The sequence below is a fragment of the Amblyomma mixtum genome, chromosome 4 (assembly GCF_055824585.1).
Source record: "Amblyomma mixtum isolate Tamu chromosome 4, ASM5582458v1, whole genome shotgun sequence".
NCBI lineage: Eukaryota > Metazoa > Arthropoda > Arachnida > Ixodida > Ixodidae > Amblyomma > Amblyomma mixtum.
The window spans coordinates 6,617,539-6,644,648 of record NC_143015.1 but is presented as its reverse complement, the minus strand read 5'-3'; the positions used below and the strand labels follow the sequence as shown (position 1 = coordinate 6,644,648).

Sequence of the window (27,110 nt, the reverse complement as noted above, 5' to 3'; positions counted from 1 at the left end):
TCCATCCATCCATCCATCCATCCATCCATCCATCCATCCATCCATCCATCCATCCATCCATCCATCCATCCATCCATCCATCCATCCATCCATCCATCCATCCATCCATCCATCCATCCATCCATCCATCCATCCATCCATCCATCCATCCATCCATCCATCCATCCATCCATCCATCCATCCATCCATCCATCCATCCATCCATCCATCCATCCATCCATCCATCCATCCATCCATCCATCCATCCATCCATCCATCCATCCATCCATCCATCCATCCATCCATCCATCCATCCATCCATCCATCCATCCATCCATCCATCCATCCATCCATCCATCCATCCATCCATCCATCCATCCATCCATCCATCCATCCATCCATCCATCCATCCATCCATCCATCCATCCATCCATCCATCCATCCATCCATCCATCCATCCATCCATCCATCCATCCATCCATCCATCCATCCATCCATCCATCCATCCATCCATCCATCCATCCATCCATCCATCCATCCATCCATCCATCCATCCATCCATCCATCCATCCATCCATCCATCCATCCATCCATCCATCCATCCATCCATCCATCCATCCATCCATCCATCCATCCATCCATCCATCCATCCATCCATCCATCCATCCATCCATCCATCCATCCATCCATCCATCCATCCATCCATCCATCCATCCATCCATCCATCCATCCATCCATCCATCCATCCATCCATCCATCCATCCATCCATCCATCCATCCATCCATCCATCCATCCATCCATCCATCCATCCATCCATCCATCCATCCATCCATCCATCCATCCATCCATCCATCCATCCATCCATCCATCCATCCATCCATCCATCCATCCATCCATCCATCCATCCATCCATCCATCCATCCATCCATCCATCCATCCATCCATCCATCCATCCATCCATCCATCCATCCATCCATCCATCCATCCATCCATCCATCCATCCATCCATCCATCCATCCATCCATCCATCCATCCATCCATCCATCCATCCATCCATCCATCCATCCATCCATCCATCCATCCATCCATCCATCCATCCATCCATCCATCCATCCATCCATCCATCCATCCATCCATCCATCCATCCATCCATCCATCCATCCATCCATCCATCCATCCATCCATCCATCCATCCATCCATCCATCCATCCATCCATCCATCCATCCATCCATCCATCCATCCATCCATCCATCCATCCATCCATCCATCCATCCATCCATCCATCCATCCATCCATCCATCCATCCATCCATCCATCCATCCATCCATCCATCCATCCATCCATCCATCCATCCATCCATCCATCCATCCATCCATCCATCCATCCATCCATCCATCCATCCATCCATCCATCCATCCATCCATCCATCCATCCATCCATCCATCCATCCATCCATCCATCCATCCATCCATCCATCCATCCATCCATCCATCCATCCATCCATCCATCCATCCATCCATCCATCCATCCATCCATCCATCCATCCATCCATCCATCCATCCATCCATCCATCCATCCATCCATCCATCCATCCATCCATCCATCCATCCATCCATCCATCCATCCATCCATCCATCCATCCATCCATCCATCCATCCATCCATCCATCCATCCATCCATCCATCCATCCATCCATCCATCCATCCATCCATCCATCCATCCATCCATCCATCCATCCATCCATCCATCCATCCATCCATCCATCCATCCATCCATCCATCCATCCATCCATCCATCCATCCATCCATCCATCCATCCATCCATCCATCCATCCATCCATCCATCCATCCATCCATCCATCCATCCATCCATCCATCCATCCATCCATCCATCCATCCATCCATCCATCCATCCATCCATCCATCCATCCATCCATCCATCCATCCATCCATCCATCCATCCATCCATCCATCCATCCATCCATCCATCCATCCATCCATCCATCCATCCATCCATCCATCCATCCATCCATCCATCCATCCATCCATCCATCCATCCATCCATCCATCCATCCATCCATCCATCCATCCATCCATCCATCCATCCATCCATCCATCCATCCATCCATCCATCCATCCATCCATCCATCCATCCATCCATCCATCCATCCATCCATCCATCCATCCATCCATCCATCCATCCATCCATCCATCCATCCATCCATCCATCCATCCATCCATCCATCCATCCATCCATCCATCCATCCATCCATCCATCCATCCATCCATCCATCCATCCATCCATCCATCCATCCATCCATCCATCCATCCATCCATCCATCCATCCATCCATCCATCCATCCATCCATCCATCCATCCATCCATCCATCCATCCATCCATCCATCCATCCATCCATCCATCCATCCATCCATCCATCCATCCATCCATCCATCCATCCATCCATCCATCCATCCATCCATCCATCCATCCATCCATCCATCCATCCATCCATCCATCCATCCATCCATCCATCCATCCATCCATCCATCCATCCATCCATCCATCCATCCATCCATCCATCCATCCATCCATCCATCCATCCATCCATCCATCCATCCATCCATCCATCCATCCATCCATCCATCCATCCATCCATCCATCCATCCATCCATCCATCCATCCATCCATCCATCCATCCATCCATCCATCCATCCATCCATCCATCCATCCATCCATCCATCCATCCATCCATCCATCCATCCATCCATCCATCCATCCATCCATCCATCCATCCATCCATCCATCCATCCATCCATCCATCCATCCATCCATCCATCCATCCATCCATCCATCCATCCATCCATCCATCCATCCATCCATCCATCCATCCATCCATCCATCCATCCATCCATCCATCCATCCATCCATCCATCCATCCATCCATCCATCCATCCATCCATCCATCCATCCATCCATCCATCCATCCATCCATCCATCCATCCATCCATCCATCCATCCATCCATCCATCCATCCATCCATCCATCCATCCATCCATCCATCCATCCATCCATCCATCCATCCATCCATCCATCCATCCATCCATCCATCCATCCATCCATCCATCCATCCATCCATCCATCCATCCATCCATCCATCCATCCATCCATCCATCCATCCATCCATCCATCCATCCATCCATCCATCCATCCATCCATCCATCCATCCATCCATCCATCCATCCATCCATCCATCCATCCATCCATCCATCCATCCATCCATCCATCCATCCATCCATCCATCCATCCATCCATCCATCCATCCATCCATCCATCCATCCATCCATCCATCCATCCATCCATCCATCCATCCATCCATCCATCCATCCATCCATCCATCCATCCATCCATCCATCCATCCATCCATCCATCCATCCATCCATCCATCCATCCATCCATCCATCCATCCATCCATCCATCCATCCATCCATCCATCCATCCATCCATCCATCCATCCATCCATCCATCCATCCATCCATCCATCCATCCATCCATCCATCCATCCATCCATCCATCCATCCATCCATCCATCCATCCATCCATCCATCCATCCATCCATCCATCCATCCATCCATCCATCCATCCATCCATCCATCCATCCATCCATCCATCCATCCATCCATCCATCCATCCATCCATCCATCCATCCATCCATCCATCCATCCATCCATCCATCCATCCATCCATCCATCCATCCATCCATCCATCCATCCATCCATCCATCCATCCATCCATCCATCCATCCATCCATCCATCCATCCATCCATCCATCCATCCATCCATCCATCCATCCATCCATCCATCCATCCATCCATCCATCCATCCATCCATCCATCCATCCATCCATCCATCCATCCATCCATCCATCCATCCATCCATCCATCCATCCATCCATCCATCCATCCATCCATCCATCCATCCATCCATCCATCCATCCATCCATCCATCCATCCATCCATCCATCCATCCATCCATCCATCCATCCATCCATCCATCCATCCATCCATCCATCCATCCATCCATCCATCCATCCATCCATCCATCCATCCATCCATCCATCCATCCATCCATCCATCCATCCATCCATCCATCCATCCATCCATCCATCCATCCATCCATCCATCCATCCATCCATCCATCCATCCATCCATCCATCCATCCATCCATCCATCCATCCATCCATCCATCCATCCATCCATCCATCCATCCATCCATCCATCCATCCATCCATCCATCCATCCATCCATCCATCCATCCATCCATCCATCCATCCATCCATCCATCCATCCATCCATCCATCCATCCATCCATCCATCCATCCATCCATCCATCCATCCATCCATCCATCCATCCATCCATCCATCCATCCATCCATCCATCCATCCATCCATCCATCCATCCATCCATCCATCCATCCATCCATCCATCCATCCATCCATCCATCCATCCATCCATCCATCCATCCATCCATCCATCCATCCATCCATCCATCCATCCATCCATCCATCCATCCATCCATCCATCCATCCATCCATCCATCCATCCATCCATCCATCCATCCATCCATCCATCCATCCATCCATCCATCCATCCATCCATCCATCCATCCATCCATCCATCCATCCATCCATCCATCCATCCATCCATCCATCCATCCATCCATCCATCCATCCATCCATCCATCCATCCATCCATCCATCCATCCATCCATCCATCCATCCATCCATCCATCCATCCATCCATCCATCCATCCATCCATCCATCCATCCATCCATCCATCCATCCATCCATCCATCCATCCATCCATCCATCCATCCATCCATCCATCCATCCATCCATCCATCCATCCATCCATCCATCCATCCATCCATCCATCCATCCATCCATCCATCCATCCATCCATCCATCCATCCATCCATCCATCCATCCATCCATCCATCCATCCATCCATCCATCCATCCATCCATCCATCCATCCATCCATCCATCCATCCATCCATCCATCCATCCATCCATCCATCCATCCATCCATCCATCCATCCATCCATCCATCCATCCATCCATCCATCCATCCATCCATCCATCCATCCATCCATCCATCCATCCATCCATCCATCCATCCATCCATCCATCCATCCATCCATCCATCCATCCATCCATCCATCCATCCATCCATCCATCCATCCATCCATCCATCCATCCATCCATCCATCCATCCATCCATCCATCCATCCATCCATCCATCCATCCATCCATCCATCCATCCATCCATCCATCCATCCATCCATCCATCCATCCATCCATCCATCCATCCATCCATCCATCCATCCATCCATCCATCCATCCATCCATCCATCCATCCATCCATCCATCCATCCATCCATCCATCCATCCATCCATCCATCCATCCATCCATCCATCCATCCATCCATCCATCCATCCATCCATCCATCCATCCATCCATCCATCCATCCATCCATCCATCCATCCATCCATCCATCCATCCATCCATCCATCCATCCATCCATCCATCCATCCATCCATCCATCCATCCATCCATCCATCCATCCATCCATCCATCCATCCATCCATCCATCCATCCATCCATCCATCCATCCATCCATCCATCCATCCATCCATCCATCCATCCATCCATCCATCCATCCATCCATCCATCCATCCATCCATCCATCCATCCATCCATCCATCCATCCATCCATCCATCCATCCATCCATCCATCCATCCATCCATCCATCCATCCATCCATCCATCCATCCATCCATCCATCCATCCATCCATCCATCCATCCATCCATCCATCCATCCCTCCATCCCTCCCTCCCTCCCTCCCTCCCTCCCTCCCTCTTTGGTATCGCGGGCCATCAGTGATCGACTTTATCGGCGTGAAGTAGTCACTAAAGACATTCCTGCCAAATAAAAGTGGTTTGTTATATACATTGCAAGAAACTGTCACTTTGTTAAAACGAGATTCCACTTTCATTGATTTCCATCAAAATTTCAAGAGGAATTATGATCACTTCGTTATTTGCGTTATTTCGTTATATCCCGGGTTGCTGTAGTGAGTTTAGACTAGATTCATGGGCACTGCCATAAAATTTAAGCGCCCATTTTTGGCCTGAAAAAAAGAGCAATGAAAATCAAAATTGGCTTGTTAGGAAAGGCAAGGGTGCAGCAACTAGATTGCTTTAGCAGTGCATCTGCAAAAGCTCTGCAGCTTACGTTCACTGCCGCCCGTCCCGGCAACGACAGTTTTAGTTGCGAGTGGCGAGCGTAGCGCCCGAGAAGCGTAACATACTCTGGCGCCCTCTGGTGACAGCAAGCCAGTGCTCCTAAATTGTGTGCCGAAGGAATTTTTCTTTCTTTTGTTTCGTTTTATCAATGCCGATAATGGATGCATAAAAGGCTGATTTTTTGAAAGAATAAATCAATCGAATCATAAAAAATATAAATTCTTCTGGCACAGAAATTTAGTAGACTTTGCCTGGTTTCGTTGCTACGAGAACTGTGTACGTTATGCATAGTTTGGTTTAACAGCAGTGAAAAAAATGATGACTGCTGCTGTAGCCGCGGCAGCGAAGCGGAGGCAGAACGACAGTTGGATTCCCTCTCTGGATCTCGTAGAGGGAAATTACACAAAGGATGATTGTTGTAGGATGCCTGACGTCTTGCAGATTCGAATTGCTCAATGACATTGCAAGAGGACACTTCTGGAGAGGTTAAACATTTATAGCAATTAAAAACACAAAGGAAGATACAAGCAAGGAGAGAACATATTTACACTTGATGACTCGATGTGACGAAACCAGTCCTCGGTCCTGCCGAAACAGCTGGTTTTAAACCCTATGTCCCCGCCCTCGGTGGAGAAAATAACCAATCAGGTACTGTACAACCATCCACCCAATAACTTATCGGTGAAAGGAAAACATCACCAATCAGCAATTTGGAAAGGATAATACAACCAATGAATGATTGGGGAAAGAAGGTAACTCATCGCGACACCGTACAGATATGCACACTTTCCACCATCACGAAGGGTAGCGGATCGGGCTTGTCTGTTCCCTCATCGTCCTCGTTGTCTTAGCGCTTGAAAAATGCCACCATCACGATTTCGGATAATTATGCTTTCCTGCTGCGAGCTTCGAGCACTCACTTTCCCAACGTCCGGTTGACCCAAGTTCCAAGAAAGCCACTTCAACCCATCTGTTAAGCATCGTCGCTCCTCATGCCTGCAGCTAGCGTGGCAATATCCTGTTGACCGCGCTTCAAAAGCACGCCGCTGCCGACATGGTACAAAAGCCACGCACTGTGACGCGGGTCCGCCTCGCGTAAACACGCGCACACAGGATGCGACCTAACGACTCCGTCCATGAGGGGAGTTTTACTTTTCCCGTAATCCTCCGCTGTCCGGCGCCCCCCCGTATCCCGCTGGGTTGAGCTCTCCCCCTTCTGTGCGGTTGTGCGGAGGGCCCAGGAGATAACGTAATGGGTATTCCAATAACGCGACCGGATGCGGCAAACAAAATACAGCACCGCGAACTTCACTCCTCCCAACCAAGAATGTCACGCGGACACTTGTTGTCAGTGGGACATTAAAGTTGAACCACGATGTCCAACAACAAAAGTACATACGCACGCACGCACACGTACGCCGGCTGTCCAACACGCACACATACGCCGGCTGTCCAGTCAGTACACCAGCACGCACACATGGGCGCACACAGCGGATATTCCAACCCGCACACACAAGGCCGGAAACCAATCTGCACTTTCCAGAATTCACCATGTCAGATCGGTGCCCAAAACTGGCAGAAATTACTTCTAGCCGCCTACATCTCGAAACAAAACTTGTTCCTTTTGGGCTTTGTCCAGAAGACTGGTCCAAAATTCCGGATTATAAGGCACAACGCCGGTTGCAAAAGCTGCCGCCGCTATTCGGTCTACATTGTCACTTTCCTCAAGATTGACAGAGGTCACCTGCTCCATGCGCTCTACGAAGACTGCTGCCGTCGCGTTTGCGATCGCCCCTTTGGAATTCACACTAGGGTTACGCCTGTCATCAGCTACTTCACTTGCAGTTTTGCATTGAGATTCAGGTAGCGTTAGCTCTTCGTACAGCTGCCCAACGACGTTCGCTTCAAAGAAAATCGTGCCGTCACGCCTTCTTTTCTGACAACTGCCTTCACCAGCTGGCTTCCGCACTTCTGGCAATGAAACATACTGTGTCTCCTCCACGCCGATACCCACAGGGACAGACGCATTATCCGAATCGCCCAGTTCCCTACCTGCCGCGAAACCGATTGCAGCGATCTCAATTAGCTGACAGTCTGCTGGAAAAACTTTTGCAGCTTCCGGATCTGCCTGAAGCTCTACCGGCGTCTCAGGTTTGTCTCGAGCAGGTTCGTGGGGAATTTTGAAATGTTCTTCAAAATCAGCTCTCTCATATTCTTCATGTAGCCGCTCTCTTTCTGTCTGATCTAACAGCGAGTGCGTCTCAGGTGTTACCAGCTTCGCTCCACCATCAGCTACAGCATCTGCTGTCACTGCGCATATTGCGAGAACCGGCTGGCTAACCACCTCACCTTTAAGAGTTAGTTTACCGTCGCCTGCAAAGAATGTTCCAGCTATTGGCGCTTGCTCTACTTCTTCGTGGAGCGTTACTGCGGCCTCGGAGTTAGCGCCAACCTGCTCTGGCACAATGCATAACTCTTGTTCACGAGCAATACACTCGTGTGCCTCTTGGGTCTGCTCTGACAGGCAGTGCTTCACAGGCGTGACTAACGTCCCTATGCCTTCCGACATCTCTTCTGGCACGGCACACAACATTAGGGCCCGCTGACTAACCTTTGCCGCTTCCACAGCTGTAGACATCGGAACACACGTTAGATCAGCGTCCGCTACCTGGAAGACCACACCTTCCCGTTTTGTTTCATCGGAGCTATTTAGTTTGCATGCATCTCTCCTCACAACCGGAACATTTTGTTCTCGCCACGAGTTCGGGCAGTTCATCATTAGATGCCCAAATTTCATGCAGTGAAAACATTGAAGTGCCGCAAATAACACCTCGCTACCAGCTTTCGTTCCCTGTCCTACTTTTAACTGCATCTGAGCAAGCTTGGTCTTTTCTCGCTCAATTGCGAGTTTCAACTTCTCAATCTCCAAACGTCGCATCATGCCCTCCCGATCGTACCGTACGGCAGCCATCTCCATTTTCCGTGCTATCATTTATAGCACGAAAGCACTACACCGACATGGTGGATTCGGAGGAAGCAGAAAGGTTTCCTACCTTGTCACTAGTTGCTCTCCTCTGCCGCGGTGATCTCGTCGCCCTGAGTGACGACAGCGGGCTCCTCGATGCGGATGAGAGCCCCGGCTCTCACATCAGCTCGCTGACTTCCCTGATGATGTCGCCTTGCAGCTTGAACTTTCTCGATGCGACAGATCGGTTCATTCAGCAGCTTGCTGACTTCTGCCTCGTTTGACTCGCTGGTCGCCTGGTTCTTGTCTTCAACCTCAACGTGGACGCCTGGTTGCTTCCGCAGCTCACGGACTTGGCACCTCCACGACACGTCGGTCGCCTGGCTCCTTCAGCTCATCGCTGAGTTGAGCCTCCTACGTCCCGTTGACATTGACCAGCAGTATCCGAAGCTTCCAACGTCACTCTGTGACGCTGACGTTCCTCCTTTAGGACGTACCGCTCTGCAGCTTGTCCACCGACTTGATCTTCCGCCCCTCCGTCAGATACCTCGAGCAGGAAGACGTAGCAAATCCTGTCTCGACTGCGCCAGTTGGATTCCCTCTCTGGATCTCGTAGAGGGAAATTACACAAAGGATGATTGTTGTAGGATGCCTGACGTCTTGCAGATTAGAATTTCTCAATCACATTGCAAGAGGACACTTCTGGAAAGGTTAAACTTTTATAGCAATTCAAAGCACAAAGGAAGATACAAGCAAGGAGAGAACATATTTACCTCGATGTGACGAAACCAGCCCTCGGTCCTGCCGAAACAGCTGCTTTTAAACCCTATGTCCCCGCCCTCGGTGGGGAAAATAACCAATCAGGTACTGTACAACCATCCACCCAATAACTTACTGGTGAAAGGAAAACATCATCATCACCATCATCATCAGCCTGACTACACCCACTGCAGGGCAACGGCCTCTCCCATGTCTCTCCAATTTAACCCTGTCCTTTGTCAGTTGCCGCCACTGTATCCCCGCAAACTTCTTAATCTCATCCGCCCACATAACTTTCTGCCGTCCCCTGCTACGTTTGCTTTCTCTTGGAATCCACTCCGTTACCCTTAAGGACCAGCGGTTATCTTGCCTTCGCATTACATGCCCTCCCCAAGCCCATTTCTTCCTCTTGATTTCAACTAAGATGTCATTAACCCGCGTTTGTTCCCTCACCCACTCCGCCCTCTTCCGATCTCTTAACGTTATACCTATCATTTTCCTTTCCATAGCTCGCTGCGTTGTTCTTAACTTAAGCTGAACCCTCTTTGTTAGCCTCCACGTTTCTGCCCCATAGGTGATTACCGGTAGGATACAGCTGTTGTATACTTTTCTCTTCAGGGATATTGGTAAGCTGCCATTCATGATCTGAGAGAACCTGCCATATGCGCTCCACCCCATTCTTATTCTTCTAGTTATTTCCCTCTCATGATCCGGATCTGCGGTCACTACCTGCCCTAAGTAGACATATTCTCTTACTACTTCCTGCACCTCGCTACCATTTGCAAACTGCTGTTCCCTTGCTAGGCTGTTGAACATTACTTTGGTTTTCTGCATGTTAATTATTAGCCCCACAGTTCTGCTCTGCCTGTCTAACTGATTGATCATGCTTTGCAGTTCTTGTCCTGAGTGGCTTAGCAAGGCAATGTCATCAGCGAATCGCAAATTACTCAGGTATTCTCCATTAACTCTTATCCCCAACTGTTCCCATTCCAGTCCCCGGAAAACCTCCTGTAAGCAGGCAGTGAAGAGCATTGGCGAGATCGTGTCTCCCTGCCTGACACCTTTCCGTATTGGAATTTTATTGCTGACTTTATGGAGAACTATAGTAGCTGTGCAATCGTTATAAATATCTTCCAATATTTTCACATAATACTCTTCTACACCCTGATTCCGCAATGCCTGCATGACAGCTGAGGTTTCCACTGAGTCAAATGCTTTCTCGTAATCAATGAAGGCTATATATAGGGGTTGGTTATATTCTGCGCATTTCTCTATCACCTGATTGATAGTGTGAATGTGCAATCAGCAATTTGGAAAGGATAATACAACCAATGAATGATTGGGGAAAGAAGGTAACTCATCGCGACACCGTACAGATATGCACACTTTCCACCATCACGATTTCGGATAATTATGCTTTCCTGCTGCGAGCTTCGAGCACTCACTTTCCCAACGTCCGGTTGACCCAAGTTCCAAGAAGGCCACTTCAACCCATCTGTTAAGCATCGTCGCTCCTCATGCCTGCAGCTAGCGTGGCAATATCCTGTTGACCGCGCTTCAAAAGTAGAGATGTAAAATTGCAAGAAATTTTGAATGGCATGAAAAAAACCATTTTTTTTCAGGGTTTTTTTCATGAAAAATTGGAAATTTTGCAAAACGTGACAAAAACAGATTTATTTGCAACAGCACAACGATCAATAATAATGCTCCGAAGTTCAGTCGAATATGCAGTTATAGATGACATATTGTGAAACGAACTTGTTGTTCTATTGCACCGAGAAGATAAATAATGATTTCCACGTCAGGCGAATATGGAGATATATCAGATTTGTGGAACGAACTTCTTGTTCTATTGCACCGAGAAAGGGAACATAAAAACTGATCTACAAGTCACTCCATATCGGACTCAGAGTCAGTGTCACTGGATGCGGCACTACGCGCAGGAGCATGGATTGAAGCTGTGTCCACAGCTACGTTCGACTGCGCAAGCTTTCGAATCCGTTCCCCTGAAAGCCTGTTGCGAATCTTTGTATAAACGTGTCCGAAACGTGACCAGTTTCGTTCGCAGCTGGCGGATGATGGTGGTATCTGCCGCAGTCGGCAAGCCAGACGAGTTAGCGGCTGGTTGGTGCAAAGGCCTTGCCACCAGGTAGATGGGGCCACGTGCTTCGCTGAATGCCCCTGTCCTGGACCAAATTCCTGCGGATGTCCTGTACTCTGCTACGTTGGAAATCAAGAAGCTAGGCTTGCATTTGGCTAAAACCGCTTACGTGCACAGCAGCCTATGTTATTGATGCCATGTGCGTAGCGCTGTAGAACTTGCAGCCATTTTGTTCTACTTCAGCCGTGAATTCAAGTATTAGTGTGTTTTTAAGTCAAACCTGGATTTTATATCTGACCTGGCCTTCAACCCGCGCACTCGCAGCACGAACGTTTTAAAAGCACTACCTGGCACCGGCGATGACGACTGCTCTCCAATCGCTCAACGATGCACGCTATAATGGTTTTCCAAGCAAAAACAAAAATCTAAACTAAAAGCAAGCTGTCATAAAACCTTGAAATTGCATTGTGAAATTTTCGATGTTTCTTTCCATTTTTCCCCGTGTGAAAAAAACGAAAAAAAAAACGTTTTTTTTTCAAAATTGCAGTGTTTTTTTCAGGCCTTCACATCTCTATTCAAAAGCACGCCGCTGCAGACATGGTACAAAAGCCACGCACTGTGACGCGGGTCGGCCTCGCCGTGAACACGTGCACACAGGATGCGACCTAACGACTCCGTCCATGAGGGGAGTTTTACTTTGCCCGTAATCCTCCGCTGTCCGGCGCCCCCCCCCCCCCCCCCCCCCCCGTATCCCGCTGGGTTGAGCTCTCCCCCTTCTGTGCGGTTGTGCGGAGGGCCCAAGAGATAACGTAATGGGCATTCCACTAACGCGACCGGATGCGGCAAACAAAATACAGCACCGCGAACTTCACTACGACTAAGCAACATGTTTATTCGGCATGCTGGGCCGTACAGACTAAAGGCTGGTTCACATGCAAGCGACTGAGCGATTGAGCGGCGCGTCGCAGCGAAAATTTCCAACTTGTTGGTACCTCGCCGCTAGTCGCAGCGACGACTCAAAACAGGTTTTTCCGTCGCGGCGGCAGGATTCGCTAGCATATTCGCTTGCATGTGAAACAGGCTTAAGACACACACGAGCGATCTGCTCGCTGCCTTCTTAACAAGAGAGCAACGCTCCCCCTCTCGGCGTTGCCATTCAGACACGTCACAACATCACGTGACACTACATACCAATCGCGCACAATGCGATCACATGACACTTCAACTACTCCCCTACATCTTTACAGAGAGCGGAGAATGAGCAAAGTCAAAGCGAATGGAACTATTTAGAGCGACCTATTGCGTCGAAAAATGCAGCGGCTACGCTGTATTTGGTTCAAAGCGGAAGAGCAGGGCGCCGCCATGTTGTCAACTTTAACCACGCAAGTAACGCAAACACCGCAGGCATAGTCCATTGGCTTCCGTGCACGCAAGAAGGAGGGCTAGCGCTTGCGTCCTGCGCATGCGCACTACCGTATCCGCAAGCTTCTTTCGTACGCGAAGCCTTTGCTGACGCACAACTAAAACAGTCTAGACTGCCTCATTTATCGGAAGACCCTTTGTGTAGTTTAAAATAGGGGAGATAAATACGTTCTCCCCGCTTAAGCGCGGCTGACACAGTTCAAAACCGCGCGGACCCCACCCCGTGGTCGCGTACGCTATCGAGCGCACGCCGACCACGGTGGGCCTTGCTCTGCGGGAACAAAGGAACGACACACTGGCTGACATAAATCAAGGCATTTATTGCTATAACAACAATAACGCCAGCTAGCAACAAAATACACTGAGGAATCGAGGATGTCTGACTCACCAGCACGGTTACGAACGAACGTTCGCCCACGCTAGGGCAAAGGGAAGCTCCGAGGCCAGACGGGGCGGGGTGGTGAGAGCAAGTTCCGACCACGAGGCGCCCGCGGCGAAGAGCGGAGCCGTGAGCTAAACGTCCGCTCGCTATCCCGGTCCCAGGGAGAAGAGAGCCCGTTGTTCCCCGCGAGCGCGCAGCAAAACGCCATCCGTGGCGCTGGTGTCGCCGCGACGCGAGCGCCCTCCCTTGTTAGTTAAAGTGACCAAACTGAGAAGAGTGTGTTGCGGGGGCACAGCTGGGGTACACTGCGGGAAAGCGAACCATGGAGGGGCGAGTGCGGCCCCACATCCGCCCAACCTTAAATAGACCCACGCGCATGCAAGTTACATGCTATGGAGGAGTCTCCTGGTCTTCATGCACTTGAGGCAGGTCTTGCAGCGGAGGTCACGCCGACAGCGTGCACGCAGTCTTCCGCGGTATTCCGAAGGCGGCGTGAAGGTCTCCGCTGGGACGTCTTGCATGGCCCGCGGACTACGTGTCCGCAGGCCCGCGAAGAGGAGGGCCGGTTGGAAACTACAGGCCAGGATCCTGCAGTAGTCGCCACGGTAACAGCAGCCGGAGGTGGCTGCTGTCTGGTCTCGCCACGGCTGCCCCGGATGGATGCGGCGAACAGGATACAGGCCGCTCCGTCGCAGCAGGCGGCAGCGAGACGATGTGCACAGGACAGCAAGCCGGAGTGGCTCCACTGGATCTGCAAAATTTCCGAAACACACTCCGCATGCCTTTAACATAGGTCACGGGAGGGGAAACGGCGTACACAAGGGCCTCGTGGCTCAATGCTCAACTCGCAAGCAAAACGTGTCGGGCGGCAGTGCAACGAAAAGTTCAAGTGAACAAAGCCCTTTCTTGAGTTGAACGAGAATGCTCAGTTCATGCGAGGTTAAAAAAAAACAGGTGAGGCAGCAAAGTGCGCCCCATCTCAACACCACGGTCCGGTGGTCGTGTCACTTTTGACATGGTGAAGGCAGCTCTGAAAAGCCTTAGGCTTCTCTGTCATTGTGAAGGTCGACGACCCCCAACAAAAGAAAGACCCGAAACGGGTTTCGTGCGCGCAGCCCCGAGGAGGCATCAGCTTTGTGGGGTGGTCCTACACCGCTCACTGCACGAAGCAGCTTCTAAGCGGTTGGCGCCCACCGTATCGGACGGTGTCGGAGCGCCCGGTGCCGAGCTGCAATACCAGCGAGCTCGTAGCGGCACCCGTAGCCTCAGGCCACCCGGCTCCCGGAGCCGCGACTCCCAGAGTCGAAAAAGAGACAGCGAGAAAATATATACAGAAAACTCGGACCACCCACGCGGCTTCCGTACTCACTCGCTTCGGGCTCAGCAACTCCGCGGGCGCTAGGCCTCGCGCTCCATCGATGCGGACCAAGTGGTTCTCGTGCTCTTCTGAAGAAACTCCAGGCAAGAAAAACTTGACAAAAAAAACACATGCTGAGCATGTCGAAAAGTTCAAACATGCTGCAGCGCAATACACCTCGCACTCAAGAAAGCATGCCGCAGGTCCTAGCGATCAAAATTCACACTAGGCCTACCACTTGTCAAATCCGGAGAAAGAGCGTTCCTCGAACCGAACAGACAGTCGTCCAATGTTCCAAGAGCAGGCCCCACGTTGGGCTGCCAGATGTGGGGTTTAAAATAGGGGAGATAAATACGTTCTCCCCGCTTAAGCGCGGCTGACACAGTTCAAAACCGCGCGGACCCCACCCCGTGGTCACGTACGCTATCGAGCACACGCCGACCACGGTGGGCCTTGCTCTGCGGGAACAAAGGATCGACACACTGGCTGACACAAACAAGGCATTTATTGCTATAACAACAATAACGCCAGCTAGCAACAAAATACACTGAGGAATCGAGGATGTCTGACTCACCAGCACGGTTACGAGCGGACGTTCGCCCACGCTAGGGCAAAGGGTAGCTCCGAGGCCAGACGAGACGGGGTGGCGAGAGCAAGTTCCGACCACGAGGCGCCCGCGGCGAAGAGCGGAGCCGCGAGCTAAACGTCCGCTCGCTATCCCGGTCCCAGGGAGAAGAGAGCCCGTCGTTCCCCGCGGGCGCGCAGCAAAACGCCATCCGTGGCGCTGGTGTCGCCGCGACGCGAGCGCCCTCCCCTGTTAGTTAACGTAACCAAACTGAGAAGAGTGTGTTGCGGGGGCACAGCTGTTGTACATTGCGGGAAAGCGAACCTTGGAGGGGCGAGTGCATCCCCACATCTTCAACCGAAGAAGAGTGCCAGTTGAGGCTTGTTGGCTCATAACAGAAAATTAGAGCAGAGCAAACCAAGTCAGCGCGAGTTTTCGCCTTTGTCGTCGTCGTTTTGTCCGCGCTGCTTTGATTTTTCATGCCTTCAACCGAGCCGTGAGGGAACAGTCGAGAAGGGAGTGCAAAAAGAAATATGGTCAAGTAAAACTCTAGTTTGGGCGAGTTGGTTCATGATGAAATAAAACCTGGTATGGCGCAAGAAACGGGGACACAGAAGACACACAAAACACAGGACTGACGCCAACTTGCAACTGGGGTTTATTTCACCAAGCCTGCCTTTTATACCACAACCAAGCCATATCAACGAAAGCGTAAAACGTTGTACAAATAAAACGGCAATTCATGCGACCACTGGCAATAAAGTAACGCTGATCATTACTGTTGATGTGGCGTGTTGGTGCGGGGCGTGGGAGCCCCGCATGAGAGGAGCCTCTTAACACGGTTGCTGGGTGGAGACTGGGGGTTTATTACCGTAGAGGGAGAGATAGAGAGAGAGGGAGGGCGAGTGTACAAGAAAGCACTTTCGCCGCTGTGGGAATGCAGACGGTCACGGCAAGGAAATGGGGAATGCGCCAGTCGACGGGGCCGTGGGGATCAGACGTCGTCGGGGGAGACAGACGCCTGCCTGCTTTTGTGGGGAATGGCCGGCCCGCGCTTGTTTCTTGGAAGCGGGCGGCGGGTATGCGCGGAGGAGGCAAGGGCTGCTGGAGCGGCCTTGAGTCGCAAAGGTCGACGAACACGACATCCCTTCCTCCTTAGTTGGGGTCACCGTATCGGTCGGGCGGGCGCCGTTCACGCTGGGGTCGTAGCGCTTGCTGTTGCGTGGACCCGTTGGGTTGGTCTCCGCCAGGTGCTGTCGCACTGTCGTCCAGACTGGCCGCCGGTTCTCCATGTTCGGAGGGGGGCGCTGTAGACAGATCGCGGACACGCGAAGTCTCCGCTGGCAGTGTGATCACGTACGGAGCCGGCACAGTGTATTGTTCGCTTGCTGCTGGTCTGTTCGTCCGATGGTCTGGCGGCGGATCATCCGTCGGGTAGGCTGCTGCACCTGGTTTAATGTGACCAAGGTGCCTACGAACCGTTCCGTTTTTGTGTTGAGAAGTCTTGTGGACTTCTGCGGAGTTCGTCACTCCCTTGAGTCCTCGCTGCTGCCTTGACGCACTTTTTGATGGCAGGGCCAGGTCCAAAGCACGCTTCTGGTGGCGTCGATGTTGCAGACGTTGTCGTCAGCACTCCAGAGTTGCAGTCGGCTGTCAAACTTCTGAGGCTGCGACGTAGCTGCTGATCGAGTGGCTTTCTGTCGGCTGCGTCGATGTTGCAGACGTTGTCGTCAGGACTCCAGGGTTTATTTATTTATTTATTTATTTATTTCGTGTACCCTCAGGGCCAGAGGCATTATAGAGGGGAGTGGTTACAAAAATTTAAGAAAAAAAAATGTACAGTGCAGCAAACTAATTATAGTAATACAAAAATGATTGCTCCTAGTTATACATTATTAGCTGTTGGGTTCTTGGTGTGCTGGTTAATAGTATATAATACACAAAATACAGCGCAGCAATACAGTGAAAAACAAACAAACAAAACGCTCGTACAAAAAACAACAAGAATATAGAATTAAAAAAAAAAGATGATGCTCCTACTTATACAAAGTTTTCTAATGCTGTTTTGAAGCGTTGGTTGTCAGTAATGGTAGCGGTAGATGCAGGAAGGTGATTCCACTCAGCAGCTGTGCGCGGAAGAAATGACTGAAACATGGCATTGGTTTTGCAAAATGGAATTCCGACTTTGTTATTGTGATCTAGCCTTGATGAAATGTATTGGGGAGGGGAGATCAGTTCGTGGCAAAGTGAAGGATGATAAAATATCTTGTGAAAAAGTGAGCGTCTAAGGGCTTTACGGCGAGATGCTAAAGATGGCAGGCTGAGATTTAATTTCATTGCAGAGATGCTGGCAGTTCGGTTATAATTACATACAATAAAACGAGCAGAATTATTCTGGACCATTTCTAATGAGTGAATTAGGTTTTGTTGAAAGGGATCCCACACTGCTGCAGCATACTCTAGCTTTGAGCGGACCAGTGTCTTATATAGAAGTAGTTTTAGGGAAGAAGGTGCCTTAGAGAAATTACGTTTTAGATATCCCAGCATGCGATTAGCATTATTAATTGCGTAAGAAGTGTGAATGGACCAAGTGAGGTTGCTAGTAATATGGATACCAAGATATTTGTAAGAAGAAACAGGATCTAGAGGGACATTATTAAGGTGATAGGAAGGTAGCTGGCCGGATGTTCTTGATACACGCAGAAATTTACATTTTTTGATGTTTAATTCCATTGACCATGATTGGCACCAAATACAGATAGCGTTAAGGTCTGATTGAAGAGAAGATATGTCATCGTCGCAAATTATTTCCCTGTAGATGACGCAATCATCTGCGAATAAATGAATGTTAGAGGAAACACAAGAGGGTAGATCATTAATGTAAATTAAAAAAAGTAGGGGACCAAGTACCGACCCTTGAGGTACGCCGGACTGTACTTTACTTGGCTGCGAGGTTGAGTCATTAGCAGAAACAAATTGCGAACGGTTAAAAAGAAAGCATTCGATCCAAGCAAGCAGTTTGGGATCAATGTTAAGTTGATGTAACTTAAACATTAGAAGGTTATGGCATACTTTATCAAATGCTTTCGAGAAATCTAAAAATATACAGTCGGCAAGTGAACAGCGGTCAAGGATGACGTTTAGCTGATGCGTGAATGATACTAGTTGTGTTTCACATGAATAAGTCTTGCGGAAGCCATGTTGCGATGGTGAGAAAAATGAATTAGATTCGAGAAAGCTAGCTAGATTTGAGGCAAGGACATGTTCTAGAATTTTACATGGGATGCAAGTGAGCGAGATAGGCCGGTAGTTAAAAGGACAATGCTTGTCACCTGATTTATGGAGTGGGATCACCTTCCCTACCTTCCATTCAGCCGGCAAAGAACTTTTTTCGAGCGACTGCTGGAATATATTTGTTAGAAAAATGGAAGAATAACAGCTCGTGTTTTTCAAAAATTTCGCGTTGATTAAATCGTGCCCAGGAGCGGAAGATGGTTTTAGAGATGAAATTATTGATTCGATGCCTTCTGCTTCAATGGTTATGGGAAACATTGCTGGATAAACATTGTTGTGCGTAGATTGGGGCGTAATATTGGTAGTTGAAGAAAAGTTGCGCAGGAAAACTTCGTTAAGTACAGACGCACATTCGTTAGCTGGAATAACATTGGAAGAGCTGTCAATCAAGGTTATCATGTCATCCGCTTTGGGGTTAATCACACGCCAGAATTTTTTTATGTCGGTTTTAAGCATTGATGGCAGGGTATTATGAAGAAAGTTATTCTTTGCTTGTTTAAGCGCGGTTAAATACTCATGGGCTGCCAGTTTGTATTTAGTCCACCGTGTTATGCTAACAGAACCTTTCGCAGATTTGTAGAGACGCTGTTTTTTATTAGACAAGCGCTTGAGACAGGTGCTGTACCATGGAGCGTTATGGTTACAGACAAGGGTCGGCTGTCAAACTTCTGAGAGCTGCGACGTAGCTGCTGATCGATTTGCTTTCTGTCGGCGTCGTCGATGTTGCAGGCGTTGTCGTCAGCACTCCAGGGTTGCAGTCGGCTGTCAAACTTTTGAGGGCTGCGACGTAGCTGCTGATCGACTTTACGGCAGTTGGTGACGTCGCTGGAAACGTTACGGCTGTACAGCTCGGATGGTCAAGCGTACCGGCTGTACAGCTCGGATGGTCTGCCATCGACGTGCTTCAGGAGAAGTGTGACTATAGGTATCCATAGCTGACTTCTCCGGGAGTCTTCGGTGTGACCAGCACGCGAGCAGTCTCGAAGGTGTCGGTCCGCATAGCGTCAGGAGGAGCGCGTGCTTCTTTGCCTCGTCGGAGACATCGTTTGCCACGAGGTAGAATGTGAGGCGCTGAATCCACGATCCACGAAAAGGCTCGATGACACCGTGCAGTCCTCCAGTAGCCATCGGCGACACCTCGAACTGCGTACGCTCTACATCCCATCCTCGTCGCCAGTGTTGATGTGGCGTGTTGGTGCGGGGCGTGGGAGCCCCGCATGAGAGGAGCCTCTGAACACGGTTGCTGGGTGGAGACTGGGGGTTTATTACCGTAGAGGGAGAGATAGAGAGAGAGGGAGGGCGAGTGTACAAGAAAGCACTTTCGCCGCTGTGGGAATGCAGACGGTCACGGCAAGGAAATGGGGAATGCGCCAGTCGACGGGGCCGTGGGGATCAGACGTCGTCTGGGGAGACAGATGCTTGCCTGCTTTTGTGGGGAATGGCCGGCCCGCACTTGTTTCTTGGAAGCGGGCGGCGGGTATGCGCGGAGGAGGCAAGGGCTGCTGGAGCGGCCTTGAGTCGCAAAGGTCGACGAACACGACAATTACAGAATATAATCTAAACAGAGCTTGGGAAGCCCACTTATTTTCTGGCCAGCAGAAACACATCAACCAAGGCAAAAAAGAAAAACAGAAACAAGGCACTGGGGCATGACAAGTCCACACTAACGAATTATGAAACGCGTGATGAAGGCGAAAAAGAGCAAAAAATCGAACGACTATGAGATAAAACCACGTGAAAAAAGATGACCAACAATAACCCGGAGAAAACATGACCAACAATAACCCGGAAAAACATGACCAACAATAACAATAAGGAGGGATGAAGTCTGAAGATACATCACCTAGCGTCAAGTGATAAAAACTGAAGATCATTCCTGAAGAACAGTCGTCTTAGCGTCTAAGAATCTAAAAATTGTAAAACACCGAAAGAAAGGACGAAATAAGAGCACAAAACCAAGGAAAATCTGTGAACTACAAAAAACCTTCTATAAAAGACGTCTCGGCGCTGCTAAGCATAATGGAAGGCCTGCTAACGCATTTGTTGCCAGCTTTTTCGATGAAATATGCCTCAACAATTTCTCTCTCAGTTTTATCTTTCCCACTCTTTAAAAATCTAGTTTTCTCGAATTCGGGACGGCAATTAGAACAGCTCTTGCAGTGGTCAACTAGGGAAGCTTCTTTCGTTGTTGCGCAAGTGTCATGCCCCAGTGCCTTGTTTCTTTTTTCTTTTTTGCCTTGGTTGATGTGTTTCTGCTGGCCAGAAAATAAGTTGGCTTCCCAAGCTCTGTTTAGATTATATTCTGTAATGATCAGCGTTACTTTATTGCCAGTGGTCGCATGAATTGCCGTTTTATTTGTACAACGTTTTACGCTTTCGTTGATATGGCTTGGTTGTGGTATAAAAGGCAGGCTTGGTGCAATAAACCCCAGTTGCAAGTTGGCGTCAGTCCTGTGTTTTGTATGCCTTCTGTGTACCCGTTTCTTGCGCCATACCAGTTTTTATTTCAGCAAAAAGAAAGAGGCGCTGGTAGTAGCGCCGTTCAGGTGAACCTGACAGGGCCCAGTTGAGTTGAATTGCCGTGCAGAAAACAGGTCGTCCTCATCGTCCACCGGGAGAGGGCGAAACAAAGAGATTGGAACAGGTTCTCTCCGGTCTCACTCAGCGCATGATTATTTGAGCGCAAATAAAAATTTGTTGATGGTGAGAACTCTGAGTATCAAGTGAAATAACTGCCACAGACATTTAACCGTGTTTAAGCGTCCGGATGACTTTTTTGTAGATCTGATGTTATTTCCAAATGTGCAGGTGTCGTGGCTTTGGGACGGGGAACATCCTCCGCTTCAGCGCCTGAGTCGTCGCATAGCCACGGCGACGCATCTGTCCCTGGAGTCGGCCGAGGCCTACCAGGTGTCCAACTACGGCCTCGGGGGACACTACACGCCGCACCACGACGCGCACCAATTTGACAAAGTTGCTTCCAAGATGGACATCGCCGACGGAAACCGGCTGGGCACCATGCTCATGTACCTCACGGACGTGGCGGCAGGTGGCGCCACAGCCTTCACTCGTCTGGGCATCGGGGTGAAGCCGCGTGTCGGTGACGCCCTCTTCTGGTACGACGTGGAACCGTACGAGGGCAACGATGCCCCCAGACACTTCTCTTTCTGGCACCAGAAGAGGACGGTAGACCAGCGCACGGAGCACGTGGGGTGTCCCGTACTGTGTGGTTCCAAGTGGATCACGACTAAGTGGATCCGAGAGAGGACCAACGTGGTCGTCCGCTACAACACGCCCGGCTGAGGACAGGCGTGAGCGGGACGAAACAATAATTTAGAGCTGCTTGGAGATTATTTTTAACCTTAGATATTCGATAAAGCTTCCTTTGTCTTCTCCTCACTTGAGCTGTTGTGCTGAAATTCGGCGCGAGACGCTGAGGGCTGCATTGCAGTATTTTTGGAGTAGAAACATTGACGTTTTTAGATGGATCTGGCGTCATCCAGACAGCGCATGCGCGGCCGCGAGATGTCCATAGCTTGGTACACCAAGGCTATACTCCATCTCAGTGTTTTTTGCAGCACTGTGGATTTTACAGGGATCTGAACCTAGCAGAATGAAAACGCTCGACATCACTGCGGCGACCCACATTGAGAGAATGCGTAAGCATTGATGCCCCCTCCAAAGGGCTGCGAAGCACGGCTTGGGGGGATACCGGCTATACTTCAGGTCGATTGTTTGTCACACAGATTCTGACTTAAAAAGAATTACAGGAATCTACGCACAGGAACGGGAGTTATTCAATGAAGAAATTTCAAAATACAAGCAAACAAAACGCTGCCCTCAACTCGAATTTGGAGGGGCTTCCCACTCCTATTTCGCTCTCCCAATGACGGCACCTGGCGCAACCAATCAAAACAGCCTGCCAGAGCAGGGGCCCGATTCTCGATATTCGCCAATCCGCCATGAGCGGGGCGTACCCGTGACGTGTGAATCGGGGCGGTGCGAAAATGCGTAACAGCAGAATAGAATGACGACATTGAAGAATAAAGAAAAAAGTATGACCAAAAAAATAAACTGTGTTGTCTGCTACTTGGCGCCAAGTACAAAAAACACCGCCGAGTTGCGGCGCGAAGGTGTGTTAGCACAGTAGCGCCGTAGAGATGGACGGTGAAATGCGTTGCGGCGGCGGTCTCGGCGTACTCGCCGCACCATTAGCTGAGTGATGGTGCTGAATGCGACGCTAAAGACCCTGTGGCCGGTCGTCACGGAAATAAAAGTTCAGCGGTAATTGTACTGCATGAAGCGACCGCTTATTGCCCGAAGCCATCGCGTCAAGTGCCTGCGAATCGCGTCAAGTGCAACGCTACGAGCGCGTACGTCTTATTATCAAAAGCGTCAAATGCGAAAGCAAAATAGGGAGATATTGCTTCCCGCCAGTCCTTAAAGAAAAAAAGACGCAGCTAAAAGTCCACTGTCAACAGAAGCATGTATTTCACAGTGTTGGCGTTTCACTTAATCTGAATAGGACATGGAACTCATCTTTTGCTTTGTGAACATTAACTAAGTCTGCCTGCAAGCAGACTTCATGGACTTTATATAAAAGCACTTCACGAATGCATGGCGTAGAGTGGCAGGTACATTATTTCATTCAAATAAAAAAGGCTCTCAATAATGCTATTTAATTTCAATGTTTGAAAAGGCCCTCAATCTCGTTAATTCTGTCTAACAATGAGCACACAATGAGTACGCACCAAAATGTGAGAGGTGAAACAAAATTTGTCATGCCCATCCCTATAATTCCTTGCTGCAGGATAACAGTAATGCATCTACAGCAGCACCATGCAGCTCCTTTCAATGCAGCAACATTCCTTGTAAGAGGGCAACGTGTGATGTAAAGAGAGGTAAGTCGGCTGGAAAAAGATATCTTCACATATGCTACTCAACATTGGGGAATGGGACGAATATAGAGGGGGATAGTGAAGGTGGAGGGTGATACCACATTACAAACAGCTAATCCAGTGTGCAAGACACTTGCTTTATTTGCTTCATGCAAGTTATTGGTTTGGATTATTGGGGTTTAACGTCCCAAAGCGACTCAGGCTATGAGGGACGCCGTAGTGAAGGGCTCCGGATATTTCGACCACCTGGGGTTCTTTAATGGGCATGCAAGTTATTATCATAGCATGCACATACACGTGTATTATCTAGTGCACATGTCATATCAAGCCTGAACATGTCTCAGGGTAAGGTCAAGGAGCTGAAGGAGAATAAAAACAACCGTGAGTTAAGAAGGAAGAACAGCAACACAACAAGAAAAGCACAAGCATGCACAGCAGCAAGATAACACACAAAGGGGGCAAGAAATGCAAGGCTATTAAGGCCCATAGTATTTGAGGGAGGCAGTGTCACAGACAAGCAGTGGTATTCTGGCAAAAGGTCCATTAATGCAGCATGATAACACTGGATGATGTGGATTGGTTTTGGCAAGCCCTGTGCACACTCCTGACCACATACATATCAGGGCCATTGTTGGTTCTCTTTGAGCAGTGGATCACAATGCCGTTAGGCAACATTTACACCATACACTGATGCAATAAAGACCCTGTGATGCCACTATTGTGCACTGCAGGAGAGTAATGCTCAATTAAATGCGTTCACTCTCAAAGTACTTTCCTTTACTGTACACTAAAAGAGACAACCCTCTATATACACTCAAAATATGACATCTACAGTTCAGTGAAGGGCACCATACCAGATGTAGGTGCTGAAATGTCGGCAAATGTCTGAAAGGACACTGAGGACTAATCGAAGTTCCTCTGCAACAGTAGATTAGCACATTCCAATAACAAAGGGCCTACCTGTACTGAGAACAAAGCTCGCATACAGCTCAGAGATTATTTGTTCAAAGAAGCAGTTCAAAATTACCGTGGTGAAGTGCGTTGGCAGGAAGGCTATTACACCCCTTGGTTGGTAATAACTTTATTAGTCCCACTTCAGTGGATCAGGTGAGGGTGGGTGAAGGAGTGTTGAACAGGTCGGTGACAGCCCTCAGGCCACTCTAGGTGACCAGGCACTGTTTGGCTACGGTGGCCTTCAAGGCCCAGGCCATGATGCGAAGCTGTAGCTCTGCCTGTGAGCTGCGCAGAGCAGCCTCCCATCGCTCCTGTGATTCCATCCCTTGGAAAGGAGGTCTCGGTTTGTTTGGGCAAGCCTGATATGTGCGTTCAAAATCCACTCTGGTGCTCGAGCATAAGTGACAGGTTGGAGATTTCTCCCCTGTATGTATGTATTACACTCCACTGCATGAAAAAAATAGAACACTTGTTTTTTTGAGCATGATTAAGGCAGCTTGAAAAATGTTAAGCAAGTCTGACTCAGAGTTTCCAAGAGGAGAACAGAACAGAAGCTATTCATCACCAATATAATGATAGAACAGGTAGCAAAATGTTGATGAAATTGGAGTCATTGCAAGTGCCTGTGCATAAAATTTAAGCCCCCTGAAAAATTATATTGGGTGCCATGTGCAACAAGAAAAGAAAGGTACGGAAAGCCTGCACACAGCACTGTCAAGGAGAGAGGCTGCGATTCAGCAGAAAACCCAGTGTTATCCAGCCGGCATTGTGTCAAAAAACAAGCTTCACGCTTGGATGTCCGCTGTGAAAGTCACTGAAAAGAGGATTTGTAATCTGAATCAAACGTCAGCACATGTCTGAAGCTACTTCACGTTATAAAATAATAGACCTTACGTACAGAAAATTAATAAATTTCTCTCTGCCTTGAAACCCATGACCCCTGGATCGCCAGCCAGGCACGCTACCAACTAGGCCGTGTAGGCACATTGACTTTGCTGAGGTATAAAGGGGGGGGGGCGGAGTGATGTGTGGGTGCTGTTGGCTTAATTTGAAGCCTAGCAATGTATTGTATTCTTTCTTGTTTCAGTTTCGTTTCTTTCAGTGTACATATCGTCGTCGTCATTCAATATGATTTCCTATATAAGTGGCTTCACTGTGACGAATAAAGGAGAGTGTTTCTGCATACTGCGCTTGCGTCGTCCGGTGTCATGCGTCTGGTCTGAACCAGACACCACATATTGGCGACGAGGATGAACCGCCTACGGTGCAAGGCGACACGGAGCCCTTGCAGCCACGATCTCATCGGCGGCCAGGAGTAACGCAAGAACGCCGGAGGTGCGCAGAAACGCCGGAGGTGCGCAGGAACGCCGGAGGTGCGCAGGAACGCCGGAGGAGCGCAGGAACGCCGGAGGAGCGCAGGAACGCCGGAGGAGCACAGGAACGCCGGAGGAGCGCAGGAACGCCGGAGCAGCGCAGGAACGCCGGAGGAGCGCAGGAACGCCGGAGGTGCGCAGGAACGCCGGAGGTGCGCAGGAACGCCGGAGGAGCGCAGTAACGCCGGAGGTGCGCAGGAGCGCCGGAGGAGCGCAGGAACGCCGGAGCAGCGCAGGAACGCCGGAGGTGCGCAGGAACGCCGGAGGTGCGCAGGAACGCCGGAGGTGCGCAGGAACGCCGGAGGTGCGCAGGAACGCCGGAGGAGCGCAGGAACGCCGGAGGAGCGCAGGAACGCCGGAGGAGCGCAAGAACGCAGATGAGTGAAATTTGCTCACACCACATATTGCGAGGATCAGTATCGGAGCCATGTCACTCGGGTGTTTCCCAGCACCGCCCCCTTTCTTGCCTGCACCCGGTGACCCGGCTGTGCCTTGGCAACAGTGGAAACGCGTATTCCTGAATTTCCTGGAGGCCATTGGCGGCGATGAACTGAAGCCGAAGCGTTGAAAGGCAATTCTGCTAAACTCGCTCGGGGTTGAAGGCCAGCGAATATTCTACAGCATCCTTGCACAAGGAGCAGACGTGACTGCGGACGGCAAGGCAGAGGACAAGAGGGACAAGGAGGAAGAGGCGGACCAGTTCAAGGACGCGCTTGCTGCACTGGATACGCATTTCGCGAGCGCTACGAATG

The 27,110-nt window shown here is 49.8% G+C and overlaps 1 protein-coding gene across 1 annotated transcript in view; it reads left to right on the top strand.

Annotated features, from left to right (window-relative positions):
• LOC149345561 (prolyl 4-hydroxylase subunit alpha-2-like) overlaps positions 1 to 22,436 on the top strand; it is a 28,845-nt gene extending 6,409 nt beyond the window's left edge. The window contains exon 2 of the mRNA XM_089586116.1: positions 21,942 to 22,436. Coding sequence (XP_089442242.1) covers positions 21,942 to 22,436 — 495 coding nt within the window. The remainder of the gene's footprint in view (positions 1 to 21,941) is intronic.
• Positions 22,437 to 27,110: the final 4,674 nt, after the last annotated feature.